This window comes from Thalia democratica, chromosome 4 (genome assembly GCF_965202585.1).
Source record: "Thalia democratica chromosome 4, ktThaDemo2.hap1.1, whole genome shotgun sequence".
Lineage (NCBI taxonomy): Eukaryota > Metazoa > Chordata > Thaliacea > Salpida > Salpidae > Thalia > Thalia democratica.
This window is the reverse complement of record NC_139168.1, coordinates 43,613,724-43,630,810: the sequence shown is the minus strand read 5'-3', so window position 1 is coordinate 43,630,810 and position 17,087 is coordinate 43,613,724. Positions and strand designations below refer to the sequence as shown.

Here is a 17,087-nt window from a genome sequence, read left to right as displayed (position 1 = left end):
AACAATATATATAACATAAATTAAAAAAGATCTTTTAGGTATATATTTTCATTTTTCAAACAATAAATTTTGAAAACTAAACATATTTCAATATTTTGCATACTAATATACACAGGTGTTGCCTATTCAATACAAATTAGATTTAGGGATGGTAAGTTTATTAAGTTTGTATAGTCGTGATGTACGACTAGATAACCAAAAGGTTCCTTTGTACACCAGGTCCTTAGACCAAACATTTTGAGAGCTTTTTTATCATTCAATTAACAATATATACAATTAAACAAAATAGTTCAAATTTAAGCAAATAAACAAGTAAACGTTGCCACACACTCAGACTAAGTCAAGTTAGTCTGAAGACTTTTCAAATCTCATGCCGATTTAGGCTTTTTTTCTGATTTTGGTTTGAATTTCTTTTTTATTCTAGAATACCCGGCTAGTTTTTGATCACTCACGCTGGCTTTTTTGTATTTAAGAGAGGCAAATTATACATGTAAAGTTATGTTATACATAAAACAATTCACAGTGTTGATTTGAACTGTAATAAATGTTGAATCTTAAGTCTCGCATCTGATATAATTTAAAATATTATTTATATTAAATGTATACATATAAAAGTGAACAATCTGTGTTCCCAAAAAACCTTGAATTCTTAAAAAGCTTGGAGTTTGTAAATCTATGCTAAAAAAATCTGGAAAAATCTCTAAATTGAGAATTTTTGAAAAAACCTGGAATTTTAAAGAATTTAACATTTAAAGTATTTAAATTTCGATTTGACATAAAAATTCTGTAATATTTTTTTTTTGTTATCGCCCTTTTCTTTATTTAAAACACTTAAAGTAGCTTAACAGTGTCTTTTTAATTTTGCTATACTGTTCAAGACAGTTTTTATCTTAAATTTAATTTTATACTAAAAATAGACCCCAAAACTTGTATTTTTAAAAACCTGTAGGAAATCAGAAAACCTGGAGATTAAAAAAAAAACCTTTGGCATCCCTGGAACTGTTTACATTCTTTCTAAGGGTAAGAAATAGCACTTATATTTTTGTTTGACAACCTTCAATTTTACACAACACAGGAAAATAGTTTTTTGAATAGGTAATAATGGAAGTTTTAAGTATAATGATTAGCTATTTTAGTTTTTTTATCTTTAACATTCCATGTAGGTAATCAGATTTATATGGTTTCGCAGTATAATCTTCTTTTATTGTGTGTAAAACCTTATAAAGAAATTATCATAGGAATTATTGTAGTGCACAGTATTTTTTTTGCTTCTTAAAAATTTTTTTTTGATTAGTCTGTAGTTACTGAACATAACCATGTGCTTTGTTGAAACTGACTTAGCAATTTTTTTTTTTCGTTTTTTGAAATAACTTCTAACTAACGTTTTTTAAGTTTGTATTTACTTCAAGCTGAATTTTAATACTTATTTTGCTATATAATTAATTCACTATTAAAAACTTCGTTATTTATTTATTTTGTGAACTCTATTTTAAAAAGGTTAACAAACATGCTAGTTTAAAAATTGAAAAAATCAGACTAGGTTAGACCTGTTTAAGACATTTTTAAAAACTCAGGTGTGTGAAACTTTAATTTCAAACACTTTTAATAAACCTTTGAAATCTTAGAATAGTTTTTATGACTGTAGTGTAGTTTATTAATTGTAATTTTTCTAGTTTACTTAAATATAATGTACTTTCTTATAATGATTATATTTTAGTTAGGTATTTAAGCTTGATTAACAGCAAGCTTTTAGCATTTTCAATTTTTAATTTAACTCAGACACTTTTGCTTTTGAAGTGGCAACCGTGTAAAAGACTAATTTATTACTAAAGCTATTTCATTTAAGTATTTGAGCATTAATTATGTTATAACATATTTTTAGTTTTTTTACAAGACAAATCGGTATTAGTTTGATTTAATTAACTAGTTACTCAAACTTTTAAAGAGTGAAAACTATTTAAAACGCAAAAACTGTTTTCAAATGTTAATGTTTTTTAAAATATGAAAAAGTGGTTCATAATTGAAAAAATGTATAAAGTGACCCATAAATGTTTTTCAAGCTCGGTTTTTATAGAGAGTTAGAAGTGTTAGGTTGTAAGTTAAAAAAAAAAAATAATAATTAAGTGATTAAGATAGTAACAAGTTTTTCAAGACTTAAGTATATTAGTCAATGTAAATTTAATTACAATAAATATGTTTAGTTAAGTAGGCATTTTTCGTGTAGCTAAAAGTCATTAGAAATAATAAACTAAATAAAAGTAAAACTTTCTTCAGTGTGACTAAAACTAAAATATAATTTAAATGCCACTGAAACTAAAACTGCGGCCCGCGAAGATTTTGGAAACTTGAAATTTGAACCGCGGGCACCAACTGCCTGCCGACCTCTGATTTAAACTAAACTAAAGTGTTCAACAGGCACCAAAATAATTGCTGATAAAAATTTAAAATCAAACCAAAGCTTCAAACAGCTAGTTGCAAAATGTACTTTAATCATTTGTTTGTTTGCAATTTCATTATTTTTATATCTATGAACCACTAGTTTTTTAGAATTTTGAAGAATTCCTCTAGCTCAGAATGTTTTTACTTTTTTGAATTCTAAACTTAGACAACAAGTATTTATAAATAAAAAACAAAATAACTACACAAATGAGCTGAAAACTACTTTTTTGAGTTTTTTTTTAATTGTACCTGAGTTATTTTTCTATAAATTACTTTTGAAGTTTACAAACATTTTCTACAGAAATATTTGCAAACATAGAAAGTTGTTTGAAATAAGTTTTCATGAGAAAAAAATTATGAGCTAAATAGAGAATACGGTATCGACGATCATTGAGCATAGTGCTGAATACTGACTTTCTAAATTAAAACATCTAACAATTTTCTTTGACGAACATAAAACAGTTAAATTTTTTATTTTTGTTTTTAGCTACAATTTATTTCTTTTAGATTATTAAAAACTCGTAATTAAACCTTGTATGTTATCTTATAAATAAGCTTCACACCAAAAAGTACTTTTTCATACTTTGTAGAGGTAAAACGATCTAGCAGAAGTGCTTATTAAAAGAAAAATCTTCAACTAATTTTCATTCAAAAGGAAACTAAACTTAATTATTAAAATTCATAAAACCAAAGTGTTAGAAATAACACCTATTTTCTTTTAAGTTAAAAACTTTTTTGTAGTGTACAACAAATAATTAATTAAAACTTTTAATGAGACAAAAGTACTAGATGAAAATTTCTAAATATAATCTAAATTGTGTTTATGTATTACAGTTATTTTGTAGATCAACGATTACTTTACATTTTGAAAATAGATTAAAACCTAATTTTTAAGCTAGTGAAAATTGTTTCAAAACTTCAATAACTTGTTAAGATGTTTTTGTAAGGTAATTTTGATTAAAAAAAATGACTAACGAAACTTTCAATGTAGCTTGTAAAAACAACTTTTACGACGACATAAAACTTAACAAAAAAACTTTACAGTTTAGCTATTAAATCTTAAAAGCTACTTAAAAATGCTTGTTTAGAACAAATGTTCTTATACCACTTATTATACTTTTATTCAACTATTGTTGGAAAACACAACTATTAAACATTTTTCAGCTATCTAAAAATAATAAAGTATTTGTTTATGTGATTGGAAACTATGAAATAACTAAAAAAAAGTTGTATGATACGGTATAAATTTCAAAACATGTTTTTAATTTTTCTAATTATTTAGTTTAAAAACTTGTATGGTATCATTACGTAGGCTCAATTACATAATTAATACATTAATAATAAATATATTTATAACGAGACTGTTGATGAGAGACTCTATAATAAAGCTCTATAATGAGAGACTCTATTTATAACGAGACTCTATAATGAAGCGTAGATATTAAAACTAGTTTAAACCTGAAGGCTATCTATATTGTTTTAAAATTCAAAACTTTTTTTTTTAGAAAAAAAAGTATTAAAATTTACTATGCAAAATTATATAAACTATAAAATTAATTTACTTGCTCTAGTACAACCCCTACTGAACAGATAGATTGTTAATCATAGTTAAAGGATCACTAAACTACACTTATCACTCATAAAGAATCATTTTAATAAGTTCAGCTAATCTAAAACTGATATACAAAACCAATATTTTTTGCTAGATTTTTGTTAAAAAAAAACTCAACAAAAACTATTGTTAGTCTTTATAGATTTAAAAGTAGAAATAATAGAATTACTTGCATAGATTAGTAGTGTTAATTCTGCTTTAGTATATTTATTTTTGAACATGTACTTAAACGGACAAAGCAAAAAAAAAACTATAACACATATTGTATTTAAATGGTAAGAAGACTTTAAGAATTAGATCAGACATACAATACTTATAATTGTAAGAGAATTATTTGTGCAAAGAGCTTTCTTTACTTAAGCAAATTAAAAAAAAAAGTTGCTGTATTATACAACAGATTTAATAAAAAAAAGTTAATTTAAATAACTAAAGGTCATATTCATTAAAAATTTGCCAGTACTTTGTTAGTTTTATTACGATCAAAAAAAAAACAAGTTATTGCATACAAAAAATTATATAAAAATATTAAAGTTTGCTAACTTTCAAAATTTTTTAGATGTTAATAAAATGTTTAAGTTTACAATTTATCTATAGTAGTTGTAAATTTATTTAGAAAAAGTCAATTTACAACTTTGTCTCTGTTTTTTCGTAGTATGCTGTGTTGTCTCTTCCTTCTTTCACATTTTCCACAAAATTTAATTTTCTTAAAACTTTAACCTGTAGTATAATTTAATGTGTCTATTTAAAAATAATGGATATTAGTTAAATAAAAATTGATTAACTACATGTTTGCTTTCAAAGTTAATTTATAAATTAAAGTTTAATGTTATCTACAAACCCTATTATAAAATATCTAGTGATACAAAACTCTAATTTTTATATAACTAAACTAAATTTGCTAAATTTATAGATAAGAATCAATGTCTAAACAAATGATTCCATAACATGACATTTGAATCATGGACATATTACATTTTGCAGTTTTAGTCAAAGGAATACGTTTTTTTTATTTAATGTTTAAATTAGACTTAAGCTAATGAATGTTTTATGTAACTCTGATTTAGTTTTCAATATTTACTTCAAGCACACAGTAGCAGGTCATTCCAACTATTAACATAGCAAAAGTTATCCAGATTTTTGGAAGAACACAAAGAGCTCCTTGATAAGCAAATGAAATAACAAATCCGAGTGACTCCCATAAACGATAGTTTGCAAATGCTGCTTCCTGGTTTGAAAGGAAAACGAATCCATACAAAGCATTCAATTGAGTTTGCCACACCGCATCACTCACACCCCAAAGCGCAACTAACAAGAAAAACAACCACTGAGAGTCTGGGTATGGCTTCACTACCTGCAATATGTAATATTTTGATAATTCAAAGTTAAGTAGAAGTAACTACTGTAGCTGTGATTAATTGAAAAAAAAAGTTATGTAGCTCGTTAAATTAACTTATTTTTATTTATTTTAATTACCTAAATCTGTTGCTGTAATATTAAAAAAAATATATTAAATTTTAAAAGTTTTACTTTGATCAACCTATGAAATCTAAAACTTTTACTTACATAGAAAACTATGAGCAGGGAAGCATTTATAACTGAAGCAAAAGTAAAAAGAAGTGTTCTGCCAGTATACTTTTCAAGTTTTCCAAACAGAAGTGAGCATACAGAATCACAAGCGCCATAGCAAATAAGAATAAATCCAACCCAGTTCACTCCGAGCGGGCAGGTAATATAAGACTAAAGATGTAAAAATATGTTTATTACCATTAGTTAAAACAAAAACGGTTGAAGAATTTAGGAATTTTATTAGTACTTTAAATATTTTTAAATCTAACAAAAAATTATAACTAATAACGACGAGATCTAATTGATCTAAAACTAAGTTATTTGTTTTAAACTTTATATTTTTGCTTTTTAAATAAAGCTAGTATAAATTACGAATTAGTTTAATTGAAAACAAGTAAAAGTAAAACTACGTGCCACAAATAACAGCAAAAAAAAATTGTACAAACAATAAATTTAAGATTAAGTTATTTTCAGAATAGCTATAAACCAAATTCAGTTATAAACTAACTAAGATGAAAAAACTATTACATAATTTTTAATCTAAAACCTAAATGGTAAAATATACAAAGTTCTTTTTTAAAGTTAAATAAAATTAGCTTTCATGATTTATGTTAGGTAGTTATTTCTTACTTCGAAACATATGTAAACTAGTGTTTGTTTTATGTTTCTGACTTAATATTTTATTTGAACTTCTGTTTGTTTGTTTGTTTGTTTGTTTTATATCAAATATATGTTGTTCTACCTACTTTGTCTATAAAGTATCGATCACCGCAAACCTGATTGAAACGAAACAACCTTTACCTATTTCTTCTTGTAGATATAATGTTGAGTTAATAAAAATATATCTTTATAAGCAGTTCAAGTTATAAATTAAGTTTTTAATAATAACAAATTTATAGTTCAGTATTCCATTCAAACTAATATCTTTGTTTAAGAAACTTAAATTTTATTCATCACAATTATAAATAGATTTTGATTGACTTTGTTTATATAAGGTCACGTGTTTTACTAATGTCACAAAAATAAATGCTGATGAATAGTATAGTTATTAAAAAAAAATAGTATTCTTTCCTTGTCGTATACAGTATCTCGATGTAAAACATTACACACAACGATAGAACAAGTAGCTTTTTGCAAGTTAAATAATATCTGCATTAAAGCTTAATGTACAGAACTCATATAAATAACACCAAAAAAAAAGTAGTATTGTTAAAAACTTTTTAGTAAGTTCTTTTTAGGTCTATCTAAGGGTTTCCAAAAGTAAGCAACATTGCTCTTTGAGGGCAATATCATCTATCAGGGAGAATAACTATTAAGGGAACGATAATATAAATTAAAATCATATAGTAAAGGGGTAATATTAAAAGTAGGGAGCGATTATGAAAATGAGTTTTGTAAATCCTGGTCTAAATTTGTATTCAGACCCATACTGCTTTAACTGTTACGATTTAAATAAACTCAGAGTATTAGAAAAATAAAGAGTATTACCTGAATAATTAAAGGGTATTTATAAAACAAATATAAAGCATGAACTTCGTAAACTAAACAAAATTGATGACAATATTTTTTATTTTTTAAACGGATATATTTTTATATTATTTAGTTATAATTTTTTTTTTTGCTAGTATGACTTGTAAGAATAAAGTTTCTTATTTTAATTTAAAATTTAAAACTAGATATTAAGTTTTCTTATATCGTATTATAGTGGTGAAAAAGTTGCTACATAATTGTAAATTTTTATGCTAAAACTATTTGCTTATTTTATAGTTAAAAGAAATATAAACTTTAGTATAGTCTCCGGTTATCCATGCTTGTTCGAAACCACTGTACATTGTTATTGGTATGAGAAGAAGTTGCTTTTTGTCTTTGATTTGAGTTATTGTAGCAATTACTAATTCAAACGGAGATCTTGTTTCTTTTTTTCTAAAACATTTCAAAATTTTTGTTTTAGTTTATTAAATCGAACCATGTAAAAGTTAGAAATTTACACAAGTAGTTTTAAAATTTTTCCCATTAAACAGCAAAAGGTTCAAAAAAACGTTGTCAAATAAAGAACAATGAAAAATTTAAATAAGTTGTTTTAAATTTTTTAAGTAAGACGGTTGTTAAAGTCTGATAACAATAAAAATATCTTAGAACTTTACTGCTACTTATGTACAACAAAAGCTTTTTGGATTACATTTAAACAACCAAGGAAGTGTTTTTTATACATATTTATAACAGTGGACGTATACTTTTAACTTTTAAAAATTTTTAATTAAAAAAAGAATATTTGGTTTGTTTTATAAGTTAAACTTAAGTTAGAGTACTTTTAATTGGTTTTTAAATTAATCAACATTGTCAAAAATTAGCGAAGTTTAAATGAAGGAGGAATTTAAAAGTTATAAAAAAACTCGAAATTGAGAAAAATGTTTGTAAAAATATTTTTCTTTTAGTAAAACAAGCATTACCTGAGTTTAAATTAAGTAAAATGACTAAAGCTTTATAAATATTTTAAGTTTAATTTGTAACTGTTCAAATTTAAAATAGTGTATAATCATCTATATTATTAAGTCTCTATTCGAAATACTTATAACAAAATTAAATAGAAATTTCCGACTAAACATTTTCAACACGTACTAGACTGCTTCGAACAACCATCAACAACAATCCATGTGGCAAATAATCACTCAGGTTGCAGAATGACCCATGGCTGTTGTTGGTGGTCGTGCGGAGCAGTCTAGTGCTTATTGAATGATTGAAAAAATATAAGCTTTGCTGAAGATAACCGAAATAACTACTAGTAAATATGTTTAATTAATTATTAAAAAATAATTAAAATGATAAAGACAACTTCAACAAATTTTAGTTAAGTAATTAATTTATTCCTGGATAAGTTTTGTACAGTAAGTAATTACTCAACCATATGGTAGTAACAAGTTATCAAAACGTTTCTTAAACAATTTCAAAAACCGTAATTGTATATTATCAACAAATATAGCGGTAATGGCTGATCCTAAAAGACCAACTCCTGCATAAACGCCCATTAATGTGTATAACGTACTTTTCTCCACACTGTCACTCGTTATTATTTCCTGAAAATAAAAGTATTTTTTTAAAGCAAGTATAAATCATGTTTTATGTAACAATATTTCCAGTTTAAAACTTACGGTAAATATTTGTTAAGTCTCTGTTGTTTAAACTGTATAAGAAGTAAATACTTTTAACATGATTTAAAAGTTTTTATGCTGTTAGTAAAAACTACCTTTAGTTCTGCTAATAACTGACACAAATTTTTTAAGTATTTACCACACTATATTTTACTTTATTTAAAAGGAGATTTTCAAAGAGTAACGGATATTACCTGTTCACAAGTAGTAGTATAATTGCTGCGGTACACATTAAAATCAACATCAGGACAATCATTTACTCCACAAAAATTGTCAATGTAAGTTGAATTGTAGCATTTTGGAAATTCTGTCATAAAGTGTAGTCCAAAAAATATTTTGAATTAATCTTAAAAACATACTGTTATCTAAACTGTATAACTATTTCTAAAAAGTGTCATAAAATTTTCAATGTAAGAAAATATATTCTTTTAAAACAGGGGTCGGCTAGCATTTGGTGATTGCAGGCCAAATTTTGAATCTTCGCGGGCCGCAGTTGTGGTTTTAGTTACAGTTTTTTACTCTTTATTACAAACCACAAAATATTTTGTGTTAGTTTCAACAAATTTTGGTTTAGCGTGCTCGCGGGTTGCAGTTTGCCGATCCCTGTTTTAAAACTAAACAATACGTTAGAAAAAAAAATAGCTTACTTAAATTCTTAGAAGCTTCAGCGGAAAGAACAAAAGAAGATATTAAATTCCCAACGATGAATGTAAACTGGAAGAATAAAAAGAATATACCAAAAAATACATTGATTTGGGAATCTTTATTCTCATCTACTAATTGTGCATACCTATATAAAGAAAAACAGCATAAATTTTTGGTCTAAAATTACTTAATGAACGTTCAATTTATTTTTTCAAAGATATAAAAATATGTGGTATGTATACTTCTTTTTTATTAGTAGCCTTTTTTAAATTCAGTTATCTATGTATATAAATATGCATACTATCATTAAAATTTTCACTTTAAATTTGTTTATAATTTTTCTTGTCTGCAACTGTAAAAATAAAGAAGCATGATTATTTAAAAGAATTAAATGTAGAAAACGAAACGTCATTTATGAAGCAGAAATAAAAACTGATAAAGAAACCGTAACTCCTACAGGCCTAAGCTCAAACCAGTTCAAAAAATAATAATAGCTACCATAAAACTATAATTAGTTTAAAAACCGAAAACAGAAACCATTCCATACATGTGCATCTAAAAAATATATCTATAAATACCCCTAAAAATTAAAAATAGCAAAGTAGAGTACGAAATAAAATAGAAAATTTCAGAACAGATACTAAAGCTTAGCTTGGTTTACTACCATTTCTAAGCTGAGATCATTTCTAACCCGATCATTTTTAATCTAATCACTTCTAACCCGATAATTTCTAACCCGATCTCTATTAATCCGATCAGTACTAACCTGATCTTTTCTAACTCAATCAGTAAAAATTTCATTATTTTTAGGTATTTTAATCATTTATTTTTAAAAACAAACAAAACTTTACAAAATTGTTATTTTATTGAAACTTAAGTCTATTTTGTCTCCAAAGTGTTTACGTAGTTATACTTAATATGCACTTTTAATATTAACTTAGTTTCAACTTGTTATATTTTCAAATAGTTTTCCTTATTTTGAAATTTTTATTAGTGTCAATCTTCTTTAATTCACCTTATTTTGGTTATATAAGATTTACTAAACCAAAAAATTCTAAAACAAAGAGAAATTTAAGATATTTTTCTTGGCTTAATAATTTTAACACACAACAACTTCTTTGTTCTTAAAGTATATTTTCACAGTTTTCAATAACTAAATAAAGTTAAACTGAATTATGTTTTTTTTAAGACTCACTAGAGCACATAGAAAAAGTAAAAAATTTTAGCATTTTTTTTAGTCTGCATAACAAATAAAATAAATAATATTAATAATAATAAAATGTATTATATTTAATAATAATAAATACATTATGAAGTAATAGTAACAAATTGTCACAGTACTTTTTATTTTTTAAACGAACGTATGTTTTTGTGTGTTAACTTCTAAACACACAGAAACATATTTTAGTTTAATAAAGAAAGAGTACTGTGAAAATTGTTATTATATATTCCAGTAAACTTGCTTCGCCAGGATCTTTATTAGTAAACAATTAGCTTTAAATTTTTAATATTTTTCTAACTCTGTTATAAATATTTTTCACTGAATTAGCTTTAATAGTCAGTGTCTTTGTTTTTTATATAAACCTAACATTTTTTGGGATATTGGACATTTTTTTTTTAAGATTTGGTCTTTAATTAAAGTCTTCTTGCATAATATATTTTCTTAATATAAATTCACTAACGAAAAAAATAATAAATAAAAATGTTAGTTTTAGTTTTCTAAAAAATGTTATGCAAACTAAGAACCACAATAGTGTCTATATTTTTTAGTGTGCGTACCATTTAAAAAAAAATTAAAACTAGTGTTTTTTTTTTGTTTAATAAAGATTTTTTTTAGTGAGTTTTGACTAAAACAAAATTAATTAAGTAAGAAAACCTTAACTAAAGACAAAAACTGAAAAAAAAACCTGGGCAATATCCCATAAAATATATATATAGGTTTATATAAAAACAAAAAAACTGAGTGTTAAAGTTAATTCACTGAAGAATATTGAAACGAAAAGTAGTAAAATATTATATGCATTTTTTAACATATTCTACTCAGACTAAAAAATCCAAAATGTCCCATTTTGTTATAGGCTCTAACACCGTTAAGTCTAGCAACTCAAGGCTGAGTTTAATCGAATGTCGTCTAGTTAATCTTCTTTATTATTTTCCGTTAAGTTTATATAATGTATGAAAAGTCTTATCATTCGATTTACTTTTTTTGTTTTAAGTACAACTTTATTAAAACTTATAAAGATATATTAGTACTATTATTTAATTTACTTTATCAAAAAGAGTTAAAATAACGTAAGCACGAAAAAATTAACAACAAAAAAAGAAATAAAACAAAAAAGTTAAATTAAGTATATTTACGAGTAAATGCTCGTAAAAACTCTTTTTCATAAAGTAAATTTAACTTTAAAAAAATAAATATATCAATATAAGTATGCTAATTTAAGTCGCAGTTAATTTTTTTAGACATTGTATAAACTAAAGTAAAAGCTTTTAAGAAGATTAACCAGACGAGATTTGATAAGCCTCGGACTTGTTATATTAATAAACAAGTCGGTTTATTTTTAAAAATTTAAATTTTCTACTAAAGACAAAGTATTGAAGTTTGTTTTATGTTTTTTTAAGTAGCGTTATCGAAGTAGGTCTGTGCAAGTTTTTAAGCTTGAAGTGGAAACTTACCGATTATAAAATAGCAATAGATTAGTCAACAACGACATAACGCTAGCATCTAGAGCAGTGTTTCTCAAACTTTTTTTCAAAAGACCCCTTTAAATAGATAAAAAAATCTATCTAGTTTAAGTTTCAAAACTACCATTACAAACACCTAAGACCTTTTTATTATTTTTTTTTTACTCTTCATCATCAACTTCAGAATAACTAGTGTAAGATTCAAAACTACCATTAAAAGCACCTAAGACCTTTTTTTTTCATCATCAACTCCAGAATATCTAGTAAAGGTTTCAAATTATGACCTCGTGGCCCCTTTGCTGCTCATGGCCCCCCAAGGAGTCCACTTAGCCCTTTTTAGGAAACCCTGGTCTAGATTGTATTATAAAGACACTTGTATCTGAATACTATATTTGTAACAGTTTAAATTTTTAAATTTACCAAAGTTAAAAGTATATTCTAGTTACGTAAAAGACAAGAACATATAATTTGAATATAGTAATAACAGTTTAGTTTCAGAACTAAACAAGGCAGAATTACAACAACCCAGTATATCTAATTTAAATCAAAACACAGTTCGATTTAAGCAGATTTAAATAAAGAAAAAAGTCAATATAAGAAAAGTAATTTGAAATTATAACAAGTTAAAATAAATTGATTATTGAAGGCATGTTTTAGTTAAAACTATATAAATATTAAGTTTTGGTTAAGACAAATGAGTATATTTAATTTCATAACAATTTTATTAAGATTAGTTTGTTTTTAAAATAAAAACTAATAAAAATAGTTCTAAATTAAAAAACAAAGTTTTACTGATCGGAATAAAAATTATCGGGTTTGAAAATGTTGGGTTAGAAAAGATCGGGTTTCAAACGATCGGGTTAGAAGCGATAAGGTTAGAAATGATCGGGTTAGAAATGATCGTGGGTTAGAAATGATAGTAAAGCCTTTTTTACGCATTAAAAAAAAAGGTTTTTTGTAGTAAAACCTTGCAACTAGGCTCTTTGTATGCTAACTTTTAATTATTTGTTTTTTATTAATGATTATTTTATCTAGATGTGATTTATAATAGTATTTTACTCTTCAGTATAACTTATTTAAATAACTGCGGCCTGCGAATTATTTTTCTTCTATGGGTAGCCCGCAAGCAACTTCTTCTTTAAAATTTGCGACTCATAAAAAACTTACAATCCCTGTTCTAAATAACTTAATAAAGTTGTAAAAATTGAATAAGTTTAAAACATCCGTTTAGAGCTTTTCAAAATAATTATCAAGTATAAAAATAAGTTTTTATTTGCATTAAAAGTTACAAAAGTAATAAGGCTTAGTTTCTAAAAATAAAATTAAACACATGTAAAATTTGTAAAAAATCAAAAAAAGGCAGTTTTGTAATTACATAAGATTTTGCTAGCTAAAAAACAATCGTTTTAAAAAGTTAACTTGTACTCAAATAAAAAAATAGTTCTAACTATGCTTTTGAATTATTTGTAATCATAATCGAGCAAAAAAAAAAAAAAACTTATGGATTTTAAAAACTATCTAACTTACAAAATATATAACTTTGAAAAATTTTATAAGCATGATAAAATAAACCTGATTTGTCATTTATCTGAAAAAACGAAGACTCTAAACTTACTAAACATTAAAATTTATATTACCTTGCAGCTGATGTGGTCAAATAGGCGCTTTTTGCCGACCAAAGTGGCGCACCTGACAGTCCAACAATAATGGAGCTCGGAACGAGTGTAGACCATGCCGGGTAGAAATTAGCTAAACTGTAAGTGACGTAACCACAAATTGCAATCACAATTGTCCATTTACACCCAAGTTTTTTAATTACTGTAAAAAATAAATTTAAAGAAAAATCAGTAAATTTGTGAACTGTTGTAAAAAGCAGTTTAATTTGTAGATTATAAAATAAAATTATTGTGTAGCTTATTAATTAGTTTGTTGTAAGTATTAAATCTAAACCAAAGTTTAATAATTTTAAACTTTATTATAAAGATAAACTGAGGGTATTTAGGAAGGAATTTGTTTTTTTCAACCTAAAATTGTATTTTAAAAAATCTTCAAAAACTTCAATTCTATTCTAATTGTTGAATTTTTCTTTAAACTAATGATGCTACTCTTAAATTGAAAACTAACATGAAGAGTTTTAAAAAAGTATATATAATATTTGAGCAAGGATAATTACACAGAAGTTTAAGCTTAAATTTTATTACTTTTGGTTAAAATAATTTTAAATTAACCCACTGTTAATTTTTATAATAATCATATAGTGTTTCTTAAAGTAGAAATAAACAGTTGTTATTCTAGTAACAATTTAAACAAAACTTTAAAGTAATTAAAAATATCTTAGTTTTCTGTGCATTTTTCTTTAAATAGATTAAAAACTTTTTAAATATTGATTCGTAACTAATTTTTAAACAACTTATAACTAAAACGACATTTAAATTCAAATCTGATGGACAGTATTTTAAAACAAGATTTTGTTTATCTTTAGATGAATTTAAGTTATGACAACGGCAATAACAAGTTGCAACTTTTTGTTTTATATTTGTTTTCAAAAGTCGTTTCAACGTTAAATTTAATAAAATCATAAGAAAATGAACAAGAAATGCTAAATAGTTATTGCTAAAAAACGCTTCGAATTTTTTTTATGAAATAAGTTTAACGCTATATGATTTTGAGAAAACAATTTTAATGGAGAAAAAAAAAGTTACTAGTATTTAAGCTAGTTTCACAATTAGATAATTGACCTGATAAACATAAAATAACAATTTAATTATTTTACTTTATTGTTATAGTATCTCTAAAACCTATTTTAGCAAATAAATAAATTACAAACCGAAGCTTGGTGCAAATAAAGCTGATATAATTAGAGAGCCGTATATAATAGCAAGTGAGCCAACTCCTAATCCATCTTCATCATTTAAACTAGATTGAAGCACTGAAGCACCATTAAAAGCTGTGAAGTTACACAAGAAAGCAAGGCATATGATTATTAGGTTTTTCCATAGTTTTATCTTTTCTTTCCTTTGTATATTTAAGTTATTTAGGAACAATAATCGAAATTACTTTGTTATAACAAGATGATTTTTTAAATAAATTCATACTTGTATTTTTTTCTCATAAAAAGAATTTTTACATGATTTAACTGAAAGTAGAATACATAATAAATTATGTGTAGTACTTTTGTTTTGTTTATATGTTCTTTTAAATTAAATAAACTCATTTAAAATCAAATAAAATCAAATAAACTTAAAGTATTTTTTTTCTTAGTAAACTTTTGTTACCAAGATTACTAAAAATTATATACCTTTAAAATTCTATACTTTTTAAAAAAGGTTTATTTTGATTTATTTATTACTAACTCAAAATTTTTTTCTAACAATTTAAATAATAAAAGTTATTAAATAAGATCTTGTTACTATTTCACACATGAACAAGTTTGTTTTAGTTTTACAAGCTTAAAAAAAAACAGTATAATGACGTATTTTGGTAGTAACGACGGCATGTATTTTCTGAAACTTAGGTATTAAAACGTAATTTTATGAAAAAATATTATCTATAAAAGTTCTATTTAACTGACTTTAATAGTTCTGGGTTACTTTTTATACGTAAAATTTCTTTTTCATAGTCATCATCAGACTCCATCTTAAGCATTTCAAAAAACTTTATAGAAAACTAACATGTTTTAAATTTAATTTGTTTAATGTTATTGTTATAAAGATCAATAACTATTGTAACTTTAAGGTTATAAAAATTTCAAAAACTTAAAAAAAAGAGTATAAAATGTACAAAAACATTGTTACAACATGATTCAACAAACTTATGCGTTGTTTAAAAGTATGTTCCTAGATTGTCTTTCTGATTTTATTTTAAATATAAAATTATTTCTTTTATTTAATTTATCATTTCTTTAATAAATTGTTTTCTTATTTTATTTCATATGCAAATTAATTTAAGCAAAAAAAGTATAAATTTTGTTTTTATTGGCTTAACTAGTTTCAAACTTTTATTTATTTTATTTTAAAAGATCATAAATAAATTTTAATCAAATAAACTGAAAAATGTGTGAAGTTTTCAGTAATATTTAAGCTGAATATTTTTTAATGTTTTTTTTATTTTGATTTTACTAGTTTTTAACAAACTATGAAAAAATTTGTTTTAGTTATATGCAACTTTTCTTTTTTTACTGAATAAAAATTACTTAAAAAATACTTCGAAAAGTTTTTAAAAGGTTACTAAATTAGGACTAGTATTAAACAACAAACAAACTATTAATTTATCTTATAAGTTCTATGAAAGAACTATTCTGTGCTTGCTTAGTTTAAAACAATATTTTAACAATTATTTTAAACAAAGTTTTATATTCAATTTAATAAAGAATAAAATGAAAAATTCTAACGGCAAACAAAAAAGTTTAAAGTAAACAACAGTGTAAAAAAAAATTTAGGTTCTGAATCCTTGAACTTTTTTGTTTGTCTTCTTTTTACTACTGTGTAAACAAATTGTATACTTCTTAAAGTTGAATTTTGATAGGTGTGCAATTAGTTTAGTGAAAGTATTTAACTTTAAAAATAGTTAACTTTAATTAAAAAATACTTTATTTTTTATTAGAAAAGGTTTATACTAAAAAGAATCATATTAAAACGCAACAATGCATTTTTATATATGTTTTATTGAACGATTAAAAAATACGCTTAAAAAGTTTGGTCCAAGGGCCTTTTGTACAAAAAACCTTTCGGTTCTCGAGTCATACACCAAAACAGTTTAACGTCATGCCCATTATAGTAATGTACATATTCAAAATATTCATTTTATTTACAAAAATTGTACTTGAAGTACAAAAAACTTTTTAAAGTATTTTATTTATAATTACTTCAATCATAAATATGTAGTGACAAAACATAATGATATGTTAAGTTACACACTTATGATTACAAAAGTATACATTTCAAAATAGGAATGGAGTTAGCTATCGAACCAATTAAACTTTTTAAAACATG

The 17,087-nt window shown here is 24.3% G+C and overlaps 1 protein-coding gene across 1 annotated transcript; it reads right to left on the bottom strand.

Moving 5' to 3' along the window:
* Nucleotides 1–5,111: 5,111 nt before the first annotated feature.
* On the bottom strand, nucleotides 5,112–15,732 carry LOC145833380 (protein unc-93 homolog A-like). The gene is made up of 9 exons (XM_082940559.1): nucleotides 15,668–15,732; nucleotides 14,924–15,111; nucleotides 13,734–13,914; nucleotides 9,414–9,556; nucleotides 8,961–9,073; nucleotides 8,570–8,691; nucleotides 7,402–7,540; nucleotides 5,611–5,788; nucleotides 5,112–5,398 (listed from the first exon to the last, which is right to left on the bottom strand). Exons 1-9 carry the CDS (start codon nucleotides 15,730–15,732, stop codon nucleotides 5,112–5,114), a joined length of 1,416 nt encoding a protein of 471 aa, XP_082796685.1.
* Between the last annotated feature and the right edge of the window lie 1,355 nt (nucleotides 15,733–17,087).